Below are 9,382 nucleotides of genomic sequence, written 5' to 3' on the forward strand. Positions count from 1 at the left end.
TGGAGGGCACTCAGGGTGACCCTCTGCCTAGCCCTTCCCCTAGCCTGGGCCCTCAAAGCTGGTGACCCTTTGGTCTTCCCCTGTCTCCACCGCCCTGGCCTGCCTGCTTGCTCCCTCCTGAGATCTGGCCCCCAGCTTCTCTGCCCACTGAAGCGGCTTAATGAGCTCAAGTCATGTGGGCTGTGCCATTGCCCATGGGGAGGGCCTGAGCCACCAGTGGCCACCCGGCCAGGTCCTGACGTCAGCAGCATTAATAGTCCACCAGGCTTGTCTAATCTCTGGTTGGTGGCTGGGCCAGGTTAGTCCCGCCAGAGCCAGAGCTGCAGGCCGTGGGGGCCCTCGAGGGCACCTTGAGGTTGCAGGTCAGGCAGGGATGGTGATGGACGGAGGTGCCCACAATGAGTAACCCCAGCTTTGAACCTGGGGTGTGGCTGCTGTGCCTGCTCTGGCCAACCCCCTCTGATCCTCTGCCCTGGGCTATGAATCAGGCATTAGATACTCATTGATCCTGCTCCTTAGGATATAATTACACTGGTGTGATGGGTGGGGTTGAGGAGACTTCAGGCCGGAAGACACCCCACCACCATTCGATGGCTATGGGGCAACTCGAGGTCAGGCAGCTTCCCTAGCCAGGTCCTGAACCTCAGATGTTGGGGTTAGAACTATATGTAGGAGAGGATTCCTAAAGGCTGGTCCAGCCTCTGCAGGGTGTTCAGCCTTCTCTCTGCCTTTGGCCCAGGAAAGCTGGGGAAATTATTACCTTTCTTCTAAGACAGGGTGACTCTACAGAAGACCCTACTGACTTACCTCGACTTTCCCAGCCTCCTGTCTCCCACCTCCTCTAGTCTCTCAAGGCTTCCTGCCCTCTGCCTGCCTCTCTCCACTGAATCCTGTCATTTCTCCTGCTCTAGTAGACTGCTCAGGTGGAGTCCTTAAAAGAGACAGTCCCAGCTGAGCCAGACCTAGATTTCATAGACCCATAGATCCAAGCCTCATCCTTCTAAATAGCACCAGTATGGTTGCCTAGACCCAGCCTGGACTCCCTAACACCCCTTAACCCATCCAGTGTTCCTCACATACTACTAGGCTCTGGGCTCTCTTACTTTCCCAGGCTGCCACCTATACTCTACCTTCTGTTCAATCCTAAGCATCTATCTGCTTCTTGGACATCGCCCCCAGGTCCCACAAACTCAGCTTGTCCAACATTTGAAAATCTTCCCCTAAAATGGATTCTTCTTCTTCAGTTCTGGCTTGGAGGGCTTGTTGCATATACTCGGGCAACAGCACAGATGAAGACTCCTGCCACTGGGCTTTATGACTTGCAGATCTTGGTCACCATGACTTTCACCTGAATCCCAGTCCTGTAGTCTTTTCTCCACTTCTAAAGTCTCTAAGATTCTCCATCATCTTCTGAACAAAGCCCAGACCTCCCACCTCGCTTTTGCTACCTGGCTATCAGTCTCATTTATTTCTCTGTTGCTCCATTCAATTCGTGTAGCCCACAGTCCCATAACCCAGGGTATTACTTATACACCCTCTGTGCCTGCTGAATGAGCCTCTGCTCCTCCTGGATCCAAGATCGTTCCTGTGAACATCTCTCTGTGACTCCTCTCCCTCCAGAAACCACCTTTAATAAGCCTAAGTTGGTCCCATGGCCCCTACCAACTCAAGCCAGCTGCTTCTCCCTGACAGTGGTCATCTTCCCATTTCACGTCCAGCCCACCACTAGGCACACGACTAGTGATAGTTAACTGCCCTCCCCAGTGCCCCCAGGAAGGACAACTAGGCCCTGATGCAAAAAGCTTTATTGCTGAGTCTGTGCATCTAGCTGAAGGGAGTGCGAATCGTGCCCTGGCCTTGCCAGATAGAAGCTCCTTGTCTGCGACTACAGCTCAAGTCCAAGGGCACCAGCAAGGATTTTGTGTTTGATGAAGAAGGAAGGAGCAGGGACGTGGAAGACATGGCCCTTCAGTCTTTGATGGTTCAGGCCTGGGCCTCAGTATTCCCTGCCAGAGAATGGGCCCTGAGTGGAGAGGGTGGGAGAAGTCACAGGCAAGGACAAGCTGGCCACCATCTGAGACATCTGCTCATGACACCATCTGAGGCAGGCCACTCTGGGCACAGCCTGGGCCTCGATCCTGTCCTGACACCTGGGTCTGGGTCTGATCGATGAGAGCTGGACTCTGCCCCAGCCACCCCTCAGGACTGCTTGTCCATTGGCCACGGATGGCATCAACAATACCCTCCCCAACAAAACTTCCGTTTGGCCAGCTAGGCCAGAGTACGATGTGTGGGTGGGTTAAGCAGGCATGGATCTGATGTCCAAGGATGGCAGGGGCAGAGGCTGTGGAGGAAGGGGCTGGGGTTACTGTGAGCTTGGGACGAGGTCCAGTGAGTTTTCACTGGCTCCAGGGGCTCGCATGCCTGTCCTTTATGCACTAATTCATCTACATGAGGGCTGCACATGCCAGCACTGGCTTGGACTTTGGGCCCCTGAAGTTGCTGAGAGGAACAGCCAATGGCTGCTGGGTGGACAGGTGTCAGGCTTGTCACATGGAGGTGGCAGGGCACGAGGGGGCTGATGGGGAGCAGTGGCCTGCCTGGAAGAGATCCTGCCTGTCCCCTGCCATTCATGAAACTCTGGGAGGGAGGGCTATTTCTTGAGCCCAGATCCCTCCCAGGTGAGTTGTGGGGCCCCTGGGTCCAGAGAGCTGTAGGACATTGGTCAACGGGTCCTGCTGAGTCACTGTGAGCTCTACTGACCCCAGACTTGCCCATTCCTAGCTGGGGCTGGTTGCTGTGGGTTCTGAAGGCCAGAGCAGCCAGACGATGAAGGGTGGGGCTGGGTTGGGGGGCATTGGGCTCTGGATGACCTGGGGACAGCAGGAAAGGGACTGTGCCTCAAGGCTGTTAGGAATCAGGGCTTTGGGTCTGTGTATGGTGGGGCCACAGAAACTGAGATCAAAAATCCTGGGGTGATGATGGGGTCCTGGGAGCTGGGTCTATGAGTGCGGGGCCAAGGAAGAACATGAGTCCAGGCACCTGGGAAGAGAGAAGGGAACCGAGATAGTATACTGAGCCCCTAGACAATCAGATTGCGTTGAGGGGCACTGTGGCGGTCCGTGGGGGACAAGGGTCAAATAAAAAATGAAATGAGTAGAACTTTTTGAGATCCGGGAGGAAATGTAGAAGTGGGGCAGAGCCGGAGGTCTGGGACCTGGTGTGGAGGTGTCAGCTGGTGGAGTTGGGCTGGAGAGCAGAGCGAGGGCGGGGTTGCCGCAGTGGGCGTGACCGATGGGAGTCTGCAGAGGAAAGGGTGGGACAGGGGAGCGCCCCCTTTCTTGGCCGTGAGCACCCTACCTCAGAAGAGCCCGCAGTCTTTGAGGTTCTCCTTAATGATGATGTCGGTGACAGCGTCGAAGACGAACTTGACGTTCTGTGTATCGGTAGCGCAGGTCATGTGCGAGTAGATCTCCTTCACATCGCGCCGCATGTTGAGCTCGAGGAACTGCACCTTGATGTAGTTGCCCGCGTCCTCGTACGTGTTGGGCCCTGGCGAGGAGACGGGGGTGGGGGGTGAGGGGCGAGGGGCATCCTCAACTCGAGGGTCCCCCAAAAACCCAAAAACCTCACTGCGCGAGGAGCGCTGCGGCGACCCCTGGCGGCCGGGCGGGCGCCTCACCGTCATAGTCCGGGAAGCAGATACTAAGATGAGCCTTCTTGATCTTCTCTGAGAACACGTCCTTCTTGTTGAGAAAGAGCACGATGGACGTGGTGGCGAAGTAGCGGTGGTTGCAGATGCTGTTGAACAGGTGCAGGCTCTCGTGCATGCGGTTCTGGGGGTGGGGGACGCAGAGGCTATAGGGACCCGACGGGGTCCCCGAGCAAGCCCTCCTCTCCCGGCCGGTGGACACACGAGGAGCCTCCTACCCAGCTAATCAATCGCTCAGCCTCTTCCACCTGGACAGATCCAGCGTGGGTCTGACCCCTCCTGTGGTCCTCCTTTCCCCCCTCTACGACCACGCTGAGAGACACTTCCTCTTTCACACGCCTCCTCTCTTCCAGTACTTTCCAGCTGCAGCCTCGCCTTGCCCTCCCCTCCCCTTACTCCGAGCCCCCCTTAACACGCACCACTTCGTCGTCCTCCACCAGCACCATGTCGTAGGCGCTTAGCGCTGCGATGAAGATGATGCAGGTCACGCCCTCGAAACAGTGGATCCACTTCTTACGTTCTGAGCGCTGCCCGCCTACGTCGAACATCCTGCGGGGCCGTGGGGGCCTGAACCCGCGCCCCTAGCCCTCTGCACGCGCCCCTGGGCGTGCCCTCCCCTCCCCAAGGCGGCGGAGGAGCTCTCAGATGTCAGATGGGACGGCACTTGAAGGGACAGAGTTTTTCTGCGGGGCAAGGTGGGTGGCCGATTGAGAGACGCAAGGCCTCTGCTGGGACTGGGACCTACGGGACGTGGAGAGGCCCCGGGGGGGCGCAGATCCTGGAGACTGGAGGCAGGAGCTAGGGGCCCCACCCTCCCCGGGGTCGTACCGGAAGTTGAGATCCTTGAAGGAGAACTGCGTCTCTATGATGCCGGTGGTCTTGACTCGAGAGCGCAGCACGTCTTGCTCAGTGGGCACATAGCCTGGGGTTACCAGGCGCTCCAAGTCTGAGAGATAGCTGCGGGAGATCCCCAGTGTGGGTGGGGTGGTGGGGGCCTGGCAGGGTCCCCCGCCCGCGTGCCCACGCCCGGCCCGTGCGCTCACTATCCCGCGGAGTCGTTGAGCTGGTACTCAGAGGCGCGGTCAAAGCAGGCCTGGATGCCGGAGTCCTTCCACAGCCGCTGGATAATGTCCGACATCTCCTTGGGCATCGTGCCCTCTTCGATGGTGTCCGCCATGTGCATCAGCTTTCGAGCATCATCCTGCAAATAGGAGTGGGGTGGCAGTGTTGATCACCGTGGCCTGAGGTTCTGCCCTGCCCGGCATCTTAGGTCCCCAGAGACTATATGCAGCCAGCCTGCCTCCCCTGCACACCTGGCGCGCAGAGTCTCCATACTGGATGTTGAGTGTGGTCATGGCGCGCACTATGGCCAGGATGGACTGCAGCGTGTTGCCATAGATAATGGCAATGAACTCCAGGCACTCTTCCAACGAGTACCCGTCCTGGTGAATAATTCTGCAGAAGGAGCGAGCTAGTCAACACCCTCGTGGGCTGGGCTTTCACCCACCCTGAGAAGCCTGGGGATGAGCCTGGGTACTCACTTCATCTGCTTGACAATGGTGCTCTTTCCGGACTCACCAGCACCTGGAAAGAGAGCCTCGTCACTCTGGCCACCCCACCCTTCTCATCCCTGCAGTGAGCTTGAGAAACGACAACTAGCTGGGGTGGTGGGTGGGCTGAGAGCTAGTGAAAAGACCTTCAGCAGAAGAAACCTGGCACCAGTTCAAGCCCCATTTACACCTGCCTCAACTTCATCCAAAGTAGAGCCTATTTGCCCTGGAGGAAGAACATGTGTAAAATTTAAAAAAAAAAAAAAGTGACTGGAACAATCAGCAACCTTAATAATTCCTCTGAGCCTCACCTACATCCCAAGACCCTGGATTACAAGTACTAGTTGCTGTTGGCTGTTTCATGATGATTTTATGTGTCAGCATAGATTTGTGTTCTATGCAGTTTCCAAGTAGCTGAATTGTCAGAAGTAGATCTACCAGATCTTTTCCTCCCAGCTGTTTCCGGATTGGCTCTTACCTCCAACTTTTCCGTTAATCGTTTGCACCCCCAGCGACTCCTGATCTTGTTATATATTAGGTGCCATCAAGTGGATTTCGACTCATAGCGACCCCGTGTGACAGAGTAGAAGGTCCCCATGAATTTTCTAAGTTGTAATTTTTTCTGGAGGAACCTTGTTGGTTAGTAGGTTAAGCGGTAACTGCTAATCATCCTACATGCTCCAAGGGAGAAAGATATGGCACTCTGTCCGCTTCCCTAAGATGTGCAAGCCTAGAATCCTATGGGCTAAATTTCTTCTAGCCTTGTATGAGCCATAATCAACAGAATAAAAATAGTTTTGATTTTATTTTAATATTTACAGGAGCTGATCGTCGGGTCTTTCTTTTTCAGAACCGCAAGTTAGGTTTGAACCTCCAACCTTTATATTAGCAGTGGCGTGCTTAAATATACGCAGTTGCTCAATATCCCACGGGCTTCAGGCTCTAGGGCCAAAAAAAAAAAATCCTGGACCGCCACCTTGTGGACAATTCTGGTACTGCCTTCCCGGAATCATTTGAGTTGAACTGGGTTGGAAGGATGGGGAGGATCATCCATTGTCAGTATCAACTCATTGTGACCGTATAATTGTAAGTCATTTCCAATTCAGCATCAGTTCCAATTAATAGCGACCATATAGGAGGAGGTAGAACTGCTTCACAGGCCTCCCAAGGCTGTACTCTTTACGTTCGCCGTCACTTTTCCCCTGGAAGAACTTGATGGCTTCAAACTACCTACTTTTCAGTTGGCAGTCCAGCGCTTAATACTGCCCCACTGACACTCCTTGAGCCGGATCAGCTTTTGGTTTTCATCTGGAGCGAGAGCTAGGGCATCTCCAGAAGACTCAGAGGGAATTAGCGCCTTTGGGTGAGGAGGAGGGCAAAGCTGACTGAGTCCTTCCAAGCTTAGCCGTGTGAGAGCTCTGGACACAATTAATGATATTCCCGGCTTAGCCTCTTTTACTACTGTGAAGTGCCCAGGGATCTATCTACCTGCGTCCTCCTGGCAGTCTGAATCCTGAAGAGGCAGAAAGAATTGGTGTGGCACTTCTTAAAACATCTTATTTCCCTCAGACAGTGGCTGAGAGGCAGCCCTGAATAGTGGATTGGCATCACTTTTTTCCCCGACCCGTTCAACCATAGGCATGGCTTGTCTAGTCTCCTCTGGACTTGGATCTTTCCCCTCCATTGAAGCTTGTTGTTGTTGTTGAGTCATACCGACCCACTGCTGACTCTCCAGCAGTTTTTAGAGGCAGTTAATCTCCCGGCAAGAGTTTGCCCATCCTCCTGCAGGGCAGTTGGCGAATTCATACCGCGAGCGTTGGGGATTGCAGCACAGGTCCTTACCACTAGGCCACCAGCACTCCCTTTGAAGCTTGGCCGCCAAAAAACTCTGGCACCTGAGAGCCACTGCCTGTGGGTCAGTGTTGTCCCCCAGGCCTGGTTTATGACTCCCACAGTTTCTGAGCCCATGACTAACAGGCCAAAAGCTGGAGCCTGAGGGAACTCAGCGAACACAGCCAGGGTGACAGCATTGCCTGAGGTCTGGCCCTCCCAAGAGGCATTGAGGGTCAGGCCCTCTCTATGCCCTGACCTGCATAGAGTCACTCAATCCCAAGGAATCCCAGCTTCACAGAAGGGCCCCTGTCAGCTCCCACACCTGGTGCCCTGACCCACCGGGGCCCAGACCCTACCCAGAAGCAGCAGTTTTACGGTTCGAGCATCCTTCTCAGCATCTTCTTTCAGCTTCTTTTCCAGCTCTCTGGAGTGCTTCTCCTCTGCACTGGCCCCAGCCCCCATGGTCCCAGGAGGAGGGGAAGGGACAGGGTGGGCAGGTGACTCTTCTGGATGGAGGGGATCCCCAGAGCCAGGGTCTGGCCAGCCTCTGGCCTCCCCAGATGCCCTTCAGGCCCAGGACTGGCAACCAGTTGGCTCTCTACACAGGCCCTGGCGGGGGCTTCTTAGTGGGATTTGGGGGTGGGGGGTGCCTAAGAGCCAATCAGAGACAAGGACAGGTGAATCCAGCTCAGGCCCCCAACCCTTCTAATCGGGCTTCTGTGGCCCCAATCCCTCAACTGCTGACTCTGCACCACCCTCAGTGCTCCGCCTCCGCCTCTGGCAGAGGCCTCTGTGCTCTGCCCCCACCCCAGAGTTGGGAGACATATGCAGGTCTGAGGGGAGAAGAGGCCCTGGACCCCCGAGATGGGGGCTGGCATCAGGCTGGTGAAGAGACAGAAGCATGGAGCACATGCAGTCTGCCCAGCACAGAGCTCAGCCCAGAGCTTGAGGCGCTTTAAGTTCACACGAGCCTGGGGGACAAGTACCCATCTCAGCTCCATTTTTCTGATAAGGAAGTGGAAGGAAGGCCAGAGGGTCACACAACAGAAGACATTTGAGCTTGGCTGAGTGGCTTTGGACCAGGCTTCCATATACTGCAGGAGCGTATGAGTGAGAAGGCTGACATTGCATCATCTCCATGCCAAAGGCAAATTCTCACGCTAGCAGGCCCACTGATGCTTCATGGCGGGAGGACAGTGGACACACGTGCCCGTGTATGTCTGTCCCTCACCCACATCAAGCAAGGCGATGACTTACAGGATTTTGGGTGTGTGATTTCTGTGCTTGTCATTAATGTGTGTATGTATGTATGCTTGTTTATATGTAGATGTGTGTCGGTCTGTGTGCAATTGTGTGATTCTCTCCATAGGCACAGGTGCTTGTCTGCATACTTTTCACACGTTAGTACAGGTTCACATATGTATTTTATGCACATGCTTGTACATGTGTGCACGTGTGAAGTGTGTGCATACGCTGTGACTGTGGATGAGTGTGCCTGTGCAAGTATATTCCTGCATACATGCACATTTGCACACCTGGGTGGGTGTGTGCCGGCATGCTTTTATACACACTGTCTTTTCTAAGTGGCCAGCTCTTCCACTGTTCTGCAGTCCCATTGTCACAGGAGGAAACTGAGTCCTATAGCAGGTCTGCCATTCCTTGGGGTTTAGAGGAGAGGGGCTTGCCCACGCTGCTTCATCGTGCACCATAGAACCGTCTGGGGCAGTACGTCTCAGACCTACCCTACTTCACCCAGAGTCTGACCCACAGACACGTGTTCAGTGGGCTGGGGTGAGCTGCTGTGCGGGAGTGATTGGGCTGAGCACATAATATTGAGAATTCAGGCTCTGGGACCACTGCTTCCATCATAAGACCCAAACTACGCTCTCGAGGCCCTATCCAAAGGCGAGTGGTCCTTTGGCTGACCTTGTCCTCCAAACCGCACAACCTTTCCCTAGCTAACCCAAGACACCACAAGGGGGCGCTAGGGCCCCAGGCATGGCAGGCTGAAGGTTGGCTGTAAGGGATCATGGAGAAAATGGGTAATTGGCTCTATTCATGGACCATGCAGTGCAGGGGGATCTCTCTGGGGTATGCTTGTATAAGCGCCATTTGTAGCCTTCAACTTTCATTCAGACTCATCACCTCCACATTGAATGGGCTGGTAGGGTGGGGAGTTTCTGTAGCGCCTGAGACCACCCAGGGTGCAGGAATTGGGTAACAAACCCAGACCTACTCTCTGCATACTGGATCTGCTTCCAGTGGTGGCCAATCAGGCCAGCTTCTG

At 54.9% G+C, this 9,382-nt stretch overlaps 1 protein-coding gene across 1 annotated transcript; it reads right to left on the reverse strand.

The window, feature by feature from the left end:
* Window positions 1-3,359: 3,359 nt before the first annotated feature.
* GNAT1 (guanine nucleotide binding protein (G protein), alpha transducing activity polypeptide 1) lies at window positions 3,360-7,684 on the reverse strand. The gene is made up of 8 exons (XM_006892881.1): window positions 7,452-7,684; window positions 5,254-5,296; window positions 5,026-5,167; window positions 4,756-4,913; window positions 4,541-4,669; window positions 4,132-4,261; window positions 3,683-3,836; window positions 3,360-3,552 (listed from the first exon to the last, which is right to left on the reverse strand). Exons 1-8 carry the CDS (start codon window positions 7,555-7,557, stop codon window positions 3,362-3,364), a joined length of 1,053 nt encoding a protein of 350 aa, XP_006892943.1. The 5' UTR covers window positions 7,558-7,684; the 3' UTR covers window positions 3,360-3,361.
* Between the last annotated feature and the right edge of the window lie 1,698 nt (window positions 7,685-9,382).

Source organism: Elephantulus edwardii, unplaced genomic scaffold (genome assembly GCF_000299155.1).
Source record: "Elephantulus edwardii isolate Elephantulus edwardi_28Jun2011 unplaced genomic scaffold, EleEdw1.0 scaffold00121, whole genome shotgun sequence".
Lineage (NCBI taxonomy): Eukaryota > Metazoa > Chordata > Mammalia > Macroscelidea > Macroscelididae > Elephantulus > Elephantulus edwardii.

Coding starts and splice junctions, on each gene's coding strand:
- GNAT1 (XM_006892881.1), bottom strand. CDS start 7,557: ATGGGGGCTGGGGCCAGTGCAGAGGAGAAGCACTCCAGAGAGCTGGAA. Junction 3,837..4,131: donor TGGTGGAGGACGACGAAGTG/GTGCGTGTTAAG, acceptor CCCCACCCCCAG/AACCGCATGCACGAGAGCCT. Junction 3,553..3,682: donor CTGCTTCCCGGACTATGACG/GTGAGGCGCCCG, acceptor TCTCCTCGCCAG/GGCCCAACACGTACGAGGAC.